Here is a 15,228-nt window from a genome sequence, read left to right on the forward strand (position 1 = left end):
CAAATTACCTCCTCCACTCCTAAAATTCTACCATAAGGTAGTCATTCCTAAATAACTGAACATTCTTTCATTTAAAAAGCATCTTCAGAAGAATAGCACATTATCATGTACATCCCAATGTGAATTATTTCATAACCCCCTCTCCAATTTGACAGCTAGCTAAGAGCAGACTCTAGCCTGCACACAGAGTAATTTGAAATTTAAAAGGTCACAAGATGGATTCAGAGCATAAGATAAGCAAGAAGATGAAGCTGAGCTGAGATTCTGAAAACGGGGCTAGAAAACCAGTACTGTGGTTCAATCCAGGGATTCAAGGTGCACAGAGCACCAGGGAAAAGACAGGTGCAGAGACCAAGCAAAACTCCAGCCTAAGAGAGGCAGGCAGGTGTCTCCTGGGTGTTCTTCTCCTCTGGATGTCCAAAGCCTACCTCGTGACACTGCCAACTGGTTTTCATCTCTGAAGAGCTGTGCCCGCATCCCTGTGAAAATGGTGGCTGTCATTCCTGGAGAACACATGCCTAATAGGAACCCCTATCACAATGTGAGGAGGAGCAAGAGGAGAAAGGGTGAGGGAAGCCAGCAGCAGGGGAGGAAACTCTACATGGTTATGTTAAAAAGGATTTGTTCCACTGTCAAAACCAGAAAGCTCTCCCCAAGAGCCAGCTTTAGAGAAGGAAGCCTGAAATGACAGAGAGGGGGCGAGATGCTATTAAAAGAGTCTCTTTGGGAAGGAGGCTGAAATAAGGAAAGGCAAATCAGGCAAAGGCAGGTGTAGCCATAAAAATTCACCTCAGGACTGTGATAGACCAGGAATGCCTGGGGAATGTACAGAACAGTGTTGCTGCTGAGTCCCAAACAAAAGGCTCGCAAAGCCACCCTGATTCTCCAGGGCATGAGAATCTTTAAATCCAAACCATCAGAGCACTCCGCCATTCCTTGGTCTCTCCAGAGACTGAGATAGGACCCGAAGACTGCCATGGTCCTGAAAACTACAAAAGCCACACCTTCTCCACTCAACTGCCTATTCCCTTTTCTGGGCCCCATGTTGGGGAGACATCCACCTCTTCTCCACCCTGGAGATGGGAGCCCCAGGCCAAGCTGGCATCAGCTCCCACTCAGGATCAAGCTGTCGGGTGCTCAAACAAAGACATATTCGAACTCTGCTGCAGAGAGAGACGGGACTGTTTCTGGGCCCAGAGGGAGCTGGCCTTAATCTGCTGCACAGTGAATGACAACAATGTGAAGAATGAAAATATGGTTTGGGGGGATAGTCCCCAGGAGCCCAACATTTTGGTATTTAAAGGAACTTTAATGAGCTTAAGAGGCTAATCTAGAGTTCAGGAGGGGGTGTTTTGTTTTGTTTTGTTTTGAGAAATCCTTTTAAAGGCTCCTAAGGCTTGATAGGGAGGAAGCAACAGAATTGTGAGTCAAGGAGTAGCTGCGTAACTGAAGGGGCAGGATGGAATTTGGAGAGGAAGCTGATCCAAAGATCTCTTCACATTGCAGCAGCAGAACTTGGTGCCCAAGGGATAAAGGATGGTTCTTTCCAGGTTGAAGAGTGCAATGTCCAGAGAAGCAGCAAAGAGTGGAGAATGAATGATGCATTCATCACATCCTACTGGAATGCCGACCAGGCTTCTCACCGAATGACTCCTTCTCTGCTTTTACTGGTGATGGCATCAAACTCAGGCACTTCTCTGACTCACCATAATGTACCCACTTGTAGTGGCATGACATAACTCAGCATCCACTAAGGTCCCAGGCCCACTCAGAAAGGTTTTCAGGGGACGCTAAGTGGTCACTCAAAGAGTAACCATCATGGGACCATGCAAACCTGAGATTAACTAGCCATTTATTTACCCGAGCCCAGCTCAATAACTGACTGGACATGTGATGAGACTATTATGTTGTGTGTCTAAAAGGCTAACTAGGTTCCTCCAAGAGAGAAAATCAAAAGAGTGCTAACAGTTCACCAAGATGGCCTGGGTTAAAAATGAGGCAGTTGATGAGACAGAGTTTAAGTAATATCTGATGCCTGCAAGAGTCAATTTAATAGAATTCCAAAGGGCATGGTGGAGTGAGCGGGAGGCAGATTGGGACAGGGCCAGATGTGAAGTCTAGATAAAGCATGTGGTCCATTCCCAGAAAGGCTGGATGCTGAAGATATTTGTTACATGGACAAGGTTGTCCATATAATAACAGGGTTGTTGGGCCTGTCAGACAAGGAAGTCCAGTCTGCAGTGGGCAGGATCTATCAGGGTTTGTCCATTATATGTCGATAATGATAAAACACAAATCTAATACTGTGGAGAGAGACTGGAGGCCCAGAGAGTCGGAAAAGCCAGACATATTTGCTGTGATCCAAAAATAGGATCCCCAAACTGGAATCTTGAAAAGCTGGGAGAGACCAGACGCTCTTTCATGTGACTTCAGTTACAGGACTAGGAAAAGCACAGCCCATTTTGTATTTTTAGTTATTACGACATTATGGTGTAATAATGGGGAATCTGGCAATGGTTTCATTAAATTCTAGCTAATCCATGCATGGCAGCCAGGTGACGAGCTCTACAGAGGACTCGGTTGCCTTGGCTCACCACTGTAAAGAACAGCACAGAGGTAGGCTTTCAAAATCCTTTTTTAACTACCCAGATGGGGCTATTTGTGACAGGACCAAGTATATCCAAAGGGTAGGAAACTGATGTAGGGCCCCAGTTTTGTTCCTTACATAATGTCTTCACTAACACTTCAGTGTTTCTGCTGCATTCCAATTGCATCTGCTGACTAATACCAGAAGAAACTTAATCCCTATCCTAAATCTCATTTTATTTATTTTCAGTAGTGTGAAAACAAACATGTAGCAAGATTACAATGTTTACACCTCCTTTTTAGCTGATATACATCTAATCCTCCTGTTAATTAATGCCAGGGCCATAGCAACTTTATTAATTTCATCTCGGTTAAAAATACAGAGACATAATTGTGCTTTACTAAAATAACAATTTGACATTTGGAAGGCATTCATTTTGGCAAGATGGTTGGCTAGGTTTCATTTGATATATGACAAAGAGACACAAAGCTGCAATCGACATTGGTCAATGATAACATAACTAATTCTAATTGTGATAAATTGACTAAAATGCCCCATATCATGCTAGCCAAAAAAGACTACAGAAAAAATGTAAATCCTAAGAAGCACCAAGACAATTCTCTCTCAGTTCCAGAACACAGGGAATTCTGAAGAGACAAAAGGGTCTCTTTTCTCCATCCTCTCTGATATTTGCTCCAGAACCTTTTCTACATTTTGCTCCTAAAATTACCAACTTCCTCAAATCATTTCTGAAAAGGCTGCTGGCAAGAACACTATTCTAATGTCGCTAAGAGACTTCACATATAGGGTATTCCTAAGGGGAAGTCTCAGGCATGTGGAAAATACAATAGGACCTTTCCATGTAGGAAACTTTCTGCCTCTATGTAGAGGGTGGGAGACACTACCCATCCCATTCAGCCCCCAACCCTCTTTATCTCACCCTACAAATGGCTTATCTGAGAACCTCTCTCTGAAGATGTGAAAAAGAATTTTAAAATTTATGTCAGAAAGGTGTTAAAAAAAAAAATGAAAAACACTGAAGCAAAGCTAAGATTTCATAGGGCAGAAATTATTTTTAAATCTTTTCTATTATAAATGCAATCACACTTTTTTTTTCATGATTCATTTCCCAGTGTTGTACAACTGTACTTAATAATCAAGTTAACATGATTCAATATTGGTTGTTTTGAACTTGATTAAATTTAAAAAATGACATTTTGTAATATGCATTTACTCTAAGAAGCTTTAATAAATTTCTGGTAATATAATGAATGTGTTAAACTTTTGTCTCACTTCTCAACACTATGACCCAAATAATTTATTTGACTATAAAAAATAATTAGCTGATGATTTAATAAATGAAATTGCTCTCCTTAGAGAAACTGTACCTGCTCAAGAGCTCCAAAAACCTTCCCAGAATTAAAACGAAAAAAATGAAGAGGACTCTCTAAAATTAGTAACAGTGACAAAAGTAACAGTAACAAAAGTTAGAAATAAGAAAAATGAAACTAAAAAGCAAAACAAACAATGAGCTGTCAGACAAGTTCTTGTCACTGATATTCACATATTGAAACTACTTCCTAGACAGGTAAATGACAAAACTCCCAGGACTCTACAGTATGTAAAACTGGACTAGATAAATAACTTTTAAATGCATTCCCTCTATGTAAGTATCCGAAGAATCTAATAAGCCTATTCTAAAAAGCAGTGTTCATATCTAGTGTTCTAATTCCCAGAATACTATTAATATTTACTCCTACTATCTAATTTTCTTTCGAAATTAAGTCTTAGATTTCAAAAAAAAAAATCTTACCCAGGGACCAATACGTATATTAAAAAAAGGAAGCACCTCTGAGCAAGGAATGTTTCCAATCACCCTCTAAAATTAAAAATAGAGAGAGAGAGAGATAAGTCTGCCTGCACAAACACAGCCACAGCCCATGGACTGTGCTTATTCTGAGCTAAGCCCCCTGCAATTTAACACAGACGTAAGTTTATTACCTCGCTGTGTTTGATTTTTATATTCCTTAAATTTTATTGTGCCAGGAGTGAGGCCAACAAAAGTTAATGTAAAGCAAAAATCTAATGGTTGCCTATGTAATTTCATCTGTGGGCTCCTTTCATGAGTAACTGCATGCTCAATTCTGATCTCCAAGTAATGTCACAGTAATGAATCTGAACGAACTCCTTACACACCCCCCTCCTACACTACCTTGATAAAATGCAGAATTAGTTCATTACTGATCCTAATAGAGATCATTACCTAAGTCATTTTCACCGCAGGCTGCCAATCAGCAGGTTGAAAGAAAGATACAGAGAAAGCTTTAAGTGAAATATCCACTTTCCTTTACTTCAGTCCTTTTCTTTGGAAAATTGGTCTGCTCCAAAAGAAAGGGAAGAAAACATCAACCGGCCCTCTGAGAAAAGGTTTCCCAAGGCCTACGATTTGCTGACATGTGGGGAGTTATGATGTTGTGAGAACAGCCCTGATGACAGCAATACTATCCCACATTGCTCCTAGATTGTCCAGAACAATCTAAAGGATCATGATAAACTTCATATGTGAGGGGAGAGGGCCCCGCCTGACCCACCAAGCCGCCAGGCACATGAAAGAAACAATATAAACTTGATTTAAATGTGGGATCCCTTCCAGAAGGCTTAATTATCTATTGTATTACCACATTCCCGTTATTCAGCAGTCTCTTCTGTCTCAGACTGAAGTCCAACTACAGTATTTGTTTGGAAGAAATTCAGGGAAAACTTTAAACTTACCAGATCATAGAGGACTCAGTTAAATAGGGAAGAACAGTTATATAAATAGAAGTCCCCTAGGGTGGAAAATATTTTGGTTGTCTGCTAACTTTCAGGAACATTGAAAACAGTTGAATTTGGTTTTTATAAATGCACACCTATAGCATTCTAATGTTTTATGTGACTTAGCACTACTTTATCAATTTTGTAAATGTTATCATTCCACCTAACTAGCTAGTTTTCTTTGATGACATGTCATAAACAATGGTCACCTCTAGTTCTCAACTTTTGGACTTCAAAAATCAGTGCTCTACAGTCTTGCCTTACATGCTTATTTGTTTGGGGTAATAAGAAGATAAATCATTCCTAAAAGTATCACAGCGTATGAGACAAACACTTAATAAAACATCCTAAAGTCTTCAGATAAAGTCTTACATGTCCAAGACGCCACTGTTAGTTCAATTTCAATTTTTTCAATTCAATGTTTTTTGTTTTTTTTTTGATGTTTGACATCATGAAGATGTAATGACTAGTTGACAGAATGGCATTTTCATTTTTTAACTGGCTGCCTGATACCATGGATACACAGCTAATAATTCAAACGCAAAACTGTCCAACAGCCAGACATGTAATACAAATGGCTAACATAAATATGATAAACCTGCTTTGTTAATATTATGTTTATGACTCTCACGAAAGACTGCACAGTAGCTATATGTTTGTTTACTTAAATGTGTAGAAATAGCATTTGAACTTCAATAGCATTTTAGAGACCAGGGCACTGCCTGAATATTTATTCTTTATTAAGTGCTCCATAACACTGTCCTATCACTTAACTTTTATCTCATTTTCTTCTCCATTTATCTTGTCTGTGTCTCAAATTTTTAAAAGACCCACACACACAAAAAAAGCAAAGCTATTTTTACAAATGCATTTTTTTTATTTATTTTTTATTTTTTTTAATTTTATTTTGTCGATATACATTGTGGTTGATTATTGTTGTCCCTTACCAATATAAATGCATTTTTAAAGAGAAAAAAATGCTCTTCCTGATTGTTTTATAACTATTGTCTAATATTGAATTGTATCTCTCTAAAGGATAAATATTCGATCATTCCAGATAGCTTAGTCCTGCACTTTAAGTGGAGGTTGCTTTCAAGAAATAAGTGATGTTTAGGATAATACAGATGGGAAAAGTGCTAAGCGATAAGCCTTCTGAAGGCAGGCTGTGAGACTGTTCCTCATTATCCTCTCCTCACCCTGCCCAGTGTCTTACATATAGAATCTCAACAAAAGCTTGTCCTGAGTCTAATTTAAAAACAAAACAAACAAACAAACAAGCAAAAATCCCCTCTTTTTTCCTACAGCCACTACCATGCACACTAACATCATTAAAATTACTAAATATATTAAAACCCTGTTTTGTTGGAAGAAGAATGAGATTTATATGGGAGAACAGAGGAGGAAAAAAGCAATGAAAAAAAAAAAGGAATAAATTAATCTAAAAAGCAATTGATGGGCTGGACACAGACCAGTACCGAGAGTGTGTCATGAGCTAAAGAGAACAAGCAACTAGATTTTGGACATCAGTGTCTCAAAAAATATTTTTAAATTAAAATTAAAAACCATCATTGTAACATCAACACCTAGCAGAACAATGTAGCTCGCACCCCTTTAAAAAATCTTCTTGGTTCTGGCCAACAGCTGGCAAGTTGATCCCTGCAATTTTCCCTTTGCAGAAATAGCTTTGTGAGGGGAGAACTGACCCTCATGGGCTAATAAGCCCAAACCCCAAACCGCGCCAAACCTGGAGGGCTGAAATGGAAGAGACATTGTTGTGTTAAGTACTTTACAACAACTGTTTCTTCTCCTCTTGACACAGCCTGACTTCCTTAAAGAAGATTTGACTGGCCAGACAGCTGTGTTGACCCTTAAGCCTTCTTTGATTTGTGATTTTTTTTTTTAACAAACAGAATAGAAATTCACAACCCAAATCCTTTCCTAAGCTCCAATACTTTTGAATTTGCTAGTGTTGTGCCTGAAGGATGTGGACATTTCAGTAATCTATAAGCAGAAAGATAAAGATTGGGTCCACACAATACTAAAACCTTCAGATAGAAAGCAAGAGAGAAAAAAGCGAGCAATCAGCCCGAAGCTTTATCCAAAGGTGATACTTGAAGTTGTGTGGGCAAAATCTGCTTAATTACCTAAAAATTGCACTTTCCACAAAGACACTGTAGCAATAAACAGACAATCAAGAACAGAGACAAGCATATCTTCTTTCGAAGGTGTTGAACATAATTATCAATTCGTGAACTGGTCATAAAGAGTTCTCACTTCTTTATATATTTCTGTATTGCCCGGCTCATCCAAAATCACGCACGTATTATTTTTTATTTCTGAAAAAAGTGAAGTTATTATCTTTTCAAAAAACAACAACGAAAAAGTCTAGTACTCTCTCCACATGGGGGTAAAATTGAAGTATTTTGTAGCAAAGAAGCACTAAGTGGCAGAACCAATTTTTTCAGTGTGGCCACTAAGTCTAATCACTGGCAGTTTTTAGTAAACCTCATAGCCCAGAAAGCACGGAAAAGAAAGTATTTCTCTACCTTCTCAGTGCTTTTTGTTATATTGAGACTTCTCCCGCGCACCCTCTTTCAATGGCATTTTTAATAACATGATAGGAAGTGCTTTTCACGCACACTAACCCTCCTTTGATGATCTTCATATAGTGCTATTCCTTTATTCACCAGTGACAAATGCAGAATTTTGCGCGCGCGCGCGCGCGCGCCCACACAGTCAACATAGACCAGTCCTAAAGTACAAAAACAGAGGCCTCTGTTTCAGCCACTTTTCTTTCCTTCAATATAGTCCACAGCCCTGCGAAGCCAACGCACCTATTAATTAGCCATTTTCTCAAGGAAAAGCAAGCAGTTCCCGCGCCTTTCTTTCACTGAGCTGCTCTGGGCCTGGCCGGAGAGAATAAGGAAATCCTTCCAACTCCCATTCCCTGGCTTCATCCAGGCTTTAGGCATTACAGAAATCTAGATTCGAAATAATCACATTCTTAAGTACCTGCCTCCTAATTCTCAAAACACACCAGAACGTTCGCGTCGACGAGAGCGAACTGAACGTACTGTGTGGCAGAAGAGCATACCCAGACCTGAACTAGGGTGGGGGACACAGGATGGCGGAGGGGGCTTCAGGTCAGGCCCCAACTTCTGGCCTAACAGTCCCTGCGCCCGAGGGCTTTGGAAAAACCGGAGAAGGATACAGGAAAGGAAAAGCGAACCAGTTGTGCGCTTAGCTCGGAGCAGCAGCAGCGCCTTTTCCGAGCCCAGTCTCTCTAGACTTCACTGGACAAACCCGAGGGGGAAATGCGCACAGAGGACAGAAGCCGCGAGGTCAGTACAGCCTCATCGCTCGGCACGAGCGCGGGAGTGGTGCAGACACCTAGGTAAGATGGGGTGGGAACCAGCAAGAAGACGCGATCACTGGCAGCCCACAGGGCACCCCGCAAACTGGGGAACCGAGCTCGAAGGAGTCAGAGGCCCACGAACAGTGGCCTCTGGGAATGGCCGAATCTGGATAAGGGACCTGCAAGACGAAATAATAAGCGAGCAGACCGCGGAGGGGAGCAATCGCGCGCGTTTCTGTGGCGCCCGGGCCATCGTTGCGCGCGCCGGCACTGATCTCTGCCTCCCGAGGGAGTGTACGGGCAGGGGCGAAGGGGAGTTCTGCATCTCTGATCGTTAGGGTGCCTTTCGCGCCTTCTAGAAGAGGATGGGGATAGAGAAGGACAAAGTCCCCGGCTCATACTGACGCCAGTGCATGGGGCGCGCTCCGGGGGCGCGGCCACTTACTTCTCGTAGTCATACTTGCAGTAGAGCTTCTTATCCCGGTAGAAGCAGGTGGTCTCCAGGGGCTCTTTGCAGGAGGCGCACTGAACGCACTGCTCGTGCCAGAAGCTATCGTTGAGCCGCAGCAGAAACCTGTCCGAGATGACCCGCTGACAGCCCTCGCAGACGGACTTGGGGCTTACCGCTCTGCCTACAGCAACAACAGACGTTCGTGGGTGAGCCGTCCCGGACGGTCAACCCCGTCAAACCCCGGAGCGACCCGTTCCCTGTCTTCCATACCCACAGATTCCCCCCGCGCTCCCCATCCCAGGGAGCTCCCTGCTAATCAACCAAGCCGAGACTTGGAAAAAACAAACCAAGTGACCTTTCTAATAATCAGGGACTAACTATATGGGAAGATGTAAATCTTAGCGGAGGAGGGGACGGAAATCAGTAAGTAGCCTTTATCAAACATACCCAGGTATGCGCGCAAACGTGCTCGCATCCTGTAAAATTGGGTTACAAATAAATCTGTGCTGCCAGATTTATCACGTCGTAATTAATCATTAAATCACTCACTATGCTTGTCTCTATTGACTATTTTTAAAACTGAGAATGAGTAAAAACAATACGTATGCTTTTTTCTTTTGTTAAAATGCATTTTTTTAAGGTAAACTTTAAAATTTCTCTTTTCTTCCTAAAACGTCCTGAGTGTACAGAAAAAATACCTTCTTGCCCCCAGGTAAACCCGGTATTGTTCAAACCAATGAACCCCAAACTGCTGCGTCTTGGCTGGCGTGCAAATTGCAAATGGGTTTTTAATAATTAAGAAGCGTCAAAATAGAGGGAAGAAAGGGGGGGGGGGAATCACGGAGCGAAGACGCCGCGGAGTGTCCCGGCCGGGATTCCCGGTAACAGGCGAGCTCGGCAGCAGTGCGTCGGGGCGAAACGGCCCCCACACCGGCTCAGCGCAGGCAGGGAATCTGCTCTATCCTACCCTTTGGACTTTTCGTGTTTTGTTTCTTTAGTTTGGAGAGAGGTGCTTTTTTGCAGAGGGCGACGCTTGGCCGCCTTTGTCGATACACTTCATGGCTATTTAAAGAAGGCCTTGTCCCCCAGTAAAAACACTATTGCACGCAGTGTCCCAAGGGGCCCGACCCTTCCCCATATCCCTGCTACACTGTTCTCGCTTTCCCCTTCGGGGACCCAGCCGCAGGCTCGTGAGTTGGGCCGGTCACTCTGCGGCGCGTGCAAGGAGGGCTAGGAAAAGCTCCGAGCTAGTTCTCAGTTTGTAAATTCTATTTCCTCTCTGCCGGGTCTCGGCGTACCCGGCCACTACTCTAGCGTTGACAGCGGACATGGGCCGAACCGAGGTCACAGGGCGAAATGCGACACCAGCTGTGTCCACGAAGTCCGCAAGCGCTCCCCGCCTGGGCAGTGCCTCGGCGTTCTCCCGAGGCTGGACAGAGTCGGAGCATTCCCGAAAGGGTGGGGACAGGGGCACTGTTGAAAGAGGACAGCGCATTGTGCGTGATTTCGTATTTCGTTTCGTCTGGGGCTTGGGGCGGGTGGAGGATTCCTCTCTGGACATTTCTCCAGCCGAACTGTCTCATCCTCCGCCTTAATCCTGCTCTAGCGGTCCGAGTAAGGGCAAGAGGCAAGAGGTTTAAATGACAAAACGAAAACTCCCTTACGCTAAAAAATAAGTAAATAAAACACCCGCTCCCCAAATTCGAAAGCACCAAGGGCGGGATGCGGGGGGGAGGGGGACCGGGAACGCAACAACAATCCCTGGCTCAGCTCTGGAAGACCCCGTGTGTGCACACGCTTCCCGGCCCTCGACGCGCTGCTCCTCCGCGGTCGCTGCGAAGGGGTTGGGGGTCGGGGTGGCGGGGATAACCCGCCGGACCCGGGATCCAGCCCCAGTTAATTAAAGCCGAAGCGAGGGCCCCGCCGCGCGGGCTAATCCCTGCGCTGCGCTGCTCACCAGCCCGGAAAAGCCTCTCGGCCGTGACTGAAATTGGGGCTGGAGTTGGTGGACGCAAGAAGACGCCTCGAATTTGGGCGGTCAGGGCCTCGAGTCTCGGATGCTCGCCCCTGGGCCGCTGAGAAGAGTGCGGCATTTATGAGACGTCGATCAGCTCGTGATTAAAAATCCAGCCCAGGGTATTTTTAACCACCTGCCACTCAGACGCCTGCGAACAAGCTCGCCCGCCCCTCGCGGCTTTGGGGAATTCGGTGCCCGGCGCTTGAAGCCTGGGGCAGCTTGTTGGTTTTATTTGGGTAGGGACGACCTACAGGTATTGATACTCAGGGAGTGGGCTCAATTGATTGCATAAAGAGAGGCGCTTGCTCGCCTGTTGCCGACCGGGTCCCAGCGAGCTGGGCTCCAGAGCTCAGGCCTGGCGAAAAGAGCGTGCGCCCGGGACGCATGGCCTGAACACTCACCCAGCAGCGAGGAGAAGGAGGCCGAGGTCTCGATCGCGCTTTGGAAGTTCTCCTCCATCTTCAGGCCGTCCAGCATGTTCGGGCCGGGCTGGGAGGACCTGTGTAGAGGAGAGAGAGCAATGTGTCTGGCGTCCGTGCCCGCTGGGACTCGGCGCCCCAAGCCGCCGCACTCCTGGAGAAAGGACGGAGAAAGTGTCCAGGGCGACCAGAACGAGCCAGGAGGGTAGGGTCCAGCGAAGAGAAATGTGGGGCAGGAGGGGAGAAACCAGTCACCGCAAACTGCTCTGACTGATCTGATTTCACTTCAAGTCAACGCGTTATGTACTTAGGCCTCCGCCCCCCAATTGCGTTTCTTCTTCTCCTGCCCCCCCCAACCCCACCCCCGTCCCCATCCCCAGGTTTCCCATCCCGAGTCCGACTCCGCCCCAACCTTTACGAATGGGGGCCCTAGGGACGTCTCCGCAGGAACCTAGCTACTGGGGTATGACGAGGATAAAAGGAGTCGGTACCCTCCCTCGCGCGCCTGGGCCCTGGCACGCGGGACGACGGGGTCTGCAACCCGCGCCCCGGCCGCCCGGTTGCGGCCCTCACCTGTCCGGGGTTGAAGAGGGGCAGGCTAAGGAACCCAGAGAGCGTCCCGCCTGCTTCCGGACTCCGGGCGCTGCGCTCTGCTGGGGGCGCGCGGGAGCGGGCGCGCGGGGCGCGCGGGGAGGTTCTCCCGCCGGTCGTCCAGTGCCGGGAATGTCTGCAGGAGCAAAGGAGTCGCCTTGGGGAGGAGCCGCTGCTGGCCCGGCTCATTCTTGGATGCATTTCAAATCAACTTTCAGAAACACGCCTGCCTAGAGCCGGAGCTTAGGAACCGACAGCCTTCCTTACCTGATGGGCGAGCTCGCTCCCAGCGGCTGGAGTGGAGTGAAGTTGCGAAGCGCTGCGGGAAGCTTCGGCCGGGGAAGGCGTCGCCCCGAGGCAGCAGCCAGAACAGCCACCCCTGTCTCCGGCGCGCCCGGGAGGGAGCCCGAGAGAACGCCGGCCCCTGGCTCTGTTCCTCGGCGCGCCCGGGCCGCGCCGGGACGTGGCTGCGAGCTGCCTGCCTTCTCGGGACGTCCTGCAGCCCGCGTCGCTCCTCGGGCGTAGAGGAGAGCTGGATGCTTCTCCCAGGCTGGGAGGGAAGGCGGAGGCCCAGGGTCCTGGGTGCAAGTCGGCCCTGTTTCGCTGGGGCGGATCCCGGCGCTTCAGACAGGGGCCGCGGCGCTGCGTGCGCGGCAGAGGGAAGGGGGTGGGGTGCGCAGGGCGGGGGGCCGGGAGCGCGTCCCGTGGCGGGGCCGCGGTCTCTTTCCCAGCCTGGCTGAGCGGCCCAATTCACAGCTGCGCCGGGTGCGCCCCTCCGCAGCTGCACCCTCCCGGGCACGCAGAGTTTCCTCCCCTCCACGTGTAACTGTTACTTCGGGGCGCTCTGGCCCGGTCGCCACCCACGGCCCGAGCCCCTTCTGGGCCTTAGCGGAGATCTCCGCGCCAGCTGGACCGCGGCGCGGCGCGGTGGTTCCCCGGACGTTTCCCAACCACTCTAAGTGAGAAAAGCACGGCGATCCCCACCCAGGCCGCGCGAAGCACCAAGAAGCTGCTTGCCGCGTGCGATTGCGAGCCCCAGCAGCTCTGAACTCAGCAAACCCTTCCTTTATCGTCCACCCGGCGGCTCCTGCAAGTTCCCAACTTCCTCTGGGCTCGAAACCCGTTCACCGTTTCAGATCGAAACCTCTTCGCTGATGGGGTGCGCGGAAACCAAATAACCCACGGCCAGCGATTGAATCAGGCTCCTGGAAGAGACTACGTGGGATCTGATCCCCTGAAGATAAACCTGCCGTGACACTGAGCAGGAAGTCAGCTAAGGGGACATTCTTAGCGGAGCAAAGTATTTGGAGGAAAATGTTAATTCCCTATGCTTCCTAACTTTCGCTTACAATGACAGAACTTAGACCCCTCCAGGGGCAGGAACAGGGTCTTACTCATCTGTATATCACAGGAGGTTAACATGCTTCCTTGCCCAAGTGGATGCTCAATAAATAAATCATAACATTGGCTAAAATTTATCAAACATTTATTTCGTGCCAGGCTTGCTTACATAGTCGACTCATTTAATCTTTAAACAACCCTATGAGGTGGAGATAATTATTATCCCAGTATTACAGGTGAGGAAAACGGAGCACGGAGTGCGTGGTATCCATTCCATTACTTGACTACCCCAGGAATGTTCAATTCAATGGGATTCTCTGGGGCACCCTCAGTCCCTAAACCGAACTGAACTAAATTAGAATTGGCAGGCACTTTGGCAAGATGAACCAGAGCAGAGGAGATGCTACATATAGCAAGCGTTTTCTATTACTTTCTCCAAGGACAGGACCACTTCCTTATTTTTAAAGAAAAGTGCTGGCAGGAACATGTTCTAATGTGCTTAGGAGCAGTGACCCTGCTTGTCATTATAAGTGCTTTCTGCCAGCAGGCACAAGTCAAACACTGAATATAACTTCAGAAAAACAAGGGAAAAGGGCAAAGAGTTTAATATTTTATATTTGAATGCTGCTTTATACTTTTCAGGGTACTTGCACATACATGATTTTGCTTGATCTTTACAACAAACCTGTGATGTAGGCAGAACAAATAGCTTTATCCATTGTTTCAGATGAATCTTTGGGGCTTATCGTGGCTGAAAGATTTCTCTGATGTTGCCCAGATGGCTAGTGGCATGTCTTCTAACACCTGACCTTTGTTCTTTCTGACACTTCATGTAGAACAAGGTGTGAAAAAAAATACAAAAATTACAAGTATTCTTAGGATAACATATAAAATAGAAGTTAGGCAAGAAAAAAATGGAGTACAGCAAATAAAACCATAAGGAATATTTTTAAATGCCCAACAGAGTTATGGTTTCAGTATAGGTTCTGAATTTATGAAATACATTTAACTAGTTGTTAGAATGTCCCTTTTAGCAAATATCCTGAAAGTGTCTAGATTTTCATTTGATCTAAGACCCAAATCTTTCAAATGGTTTTTCATCTGAAAGGCAGCCTGTGTAGTGTAGATTACACACATTTTTGGTGGGAATGTCTTTCCCCAGCTGGTGTTGGGCACTTCAGATTGGGAACTGTGTCTCATAATCACATTATAAGCCCTACCGTTCTTAGTGCAGAGCCAGGATGTGATTAACAAATACCATTCACTTGGCTGAGGGATGAGTGGAGCTCTCTCTATAGTCAGGGACCACTGCAGTGAAGAGTCAGGAACCAAAAGACCTCAGTTCCATCCCCACCTCTGCCAATGAGTTGGTCTGGGCCATCAGTTCACCTCTCTGTACATCAATACCTCCTCTCTAGGGTGAAGGGGCTATACAATATAGTCTGTAAGGCCCTCACAGTCTAAATTTGTAAAATTGGACTGGCTTTGGCCTGTGGGGTGGGAGTAGAACCAACAGATCCTTACCATAGGTAGTGGTTGTCCAGGTGTAGACTTGGCTGATGTGTCTAAACCAATACAGATACAACTTGTTTATTCAGAGTTTTTTTGTGATTTATTTGACCTCTCTCAATGAAGTGGGAATCATGAATCCCA

At 46.3% G+C, this 15,228-nt stretch overlaps 1 protein-coding gene across 1 annotated transcript in view; it reads right to left on the bottom strand.

Moving 5' to 3' along the window:
• LMX1A (LIM homeobox transcription factor 1 alpha) overlaps positions 1 to 11,701 on the bottom strand; it is a 143,006-nt gene extending 131,305 nt beyond the window's left edge. The window contains exons 1-2 of the mRNA XM_063106805.1: positions 11,626 to 11,701; positions 9,202 to 9,388 (exon numbers count right to left, since the gene is read on the bottom strand). Coding sequence (XP_062962875.1) covers positions 9,202 to 9,388; positions 11,626 to 11,701 — 263 coding nt within the window. The remainder of the gene's footprint in view (positions 1 to 9,201; positions 9,389 to 11,625) is intronic.
• Between the last annotated feature and the right edge of the window lie 3,527 nt (positions 11,702 to 15,228).

The sequence above is a fragment of the Cynocephalus volans genome, chromosome 8, assembly GCF_027409185.1.
Source record: "Cynocephalus volans isolate mCynVol1 chromosome 8, mCynVol1.pri, whole genome shotgun sequence".
In the NCBI taxonomy this organism is placed as follows: Eukaryota; Metazoa; Chordata; class Mammalia; order Dermoptera; family Cynocephalidae; genus Cynocephalus; species Cynocephalus volans.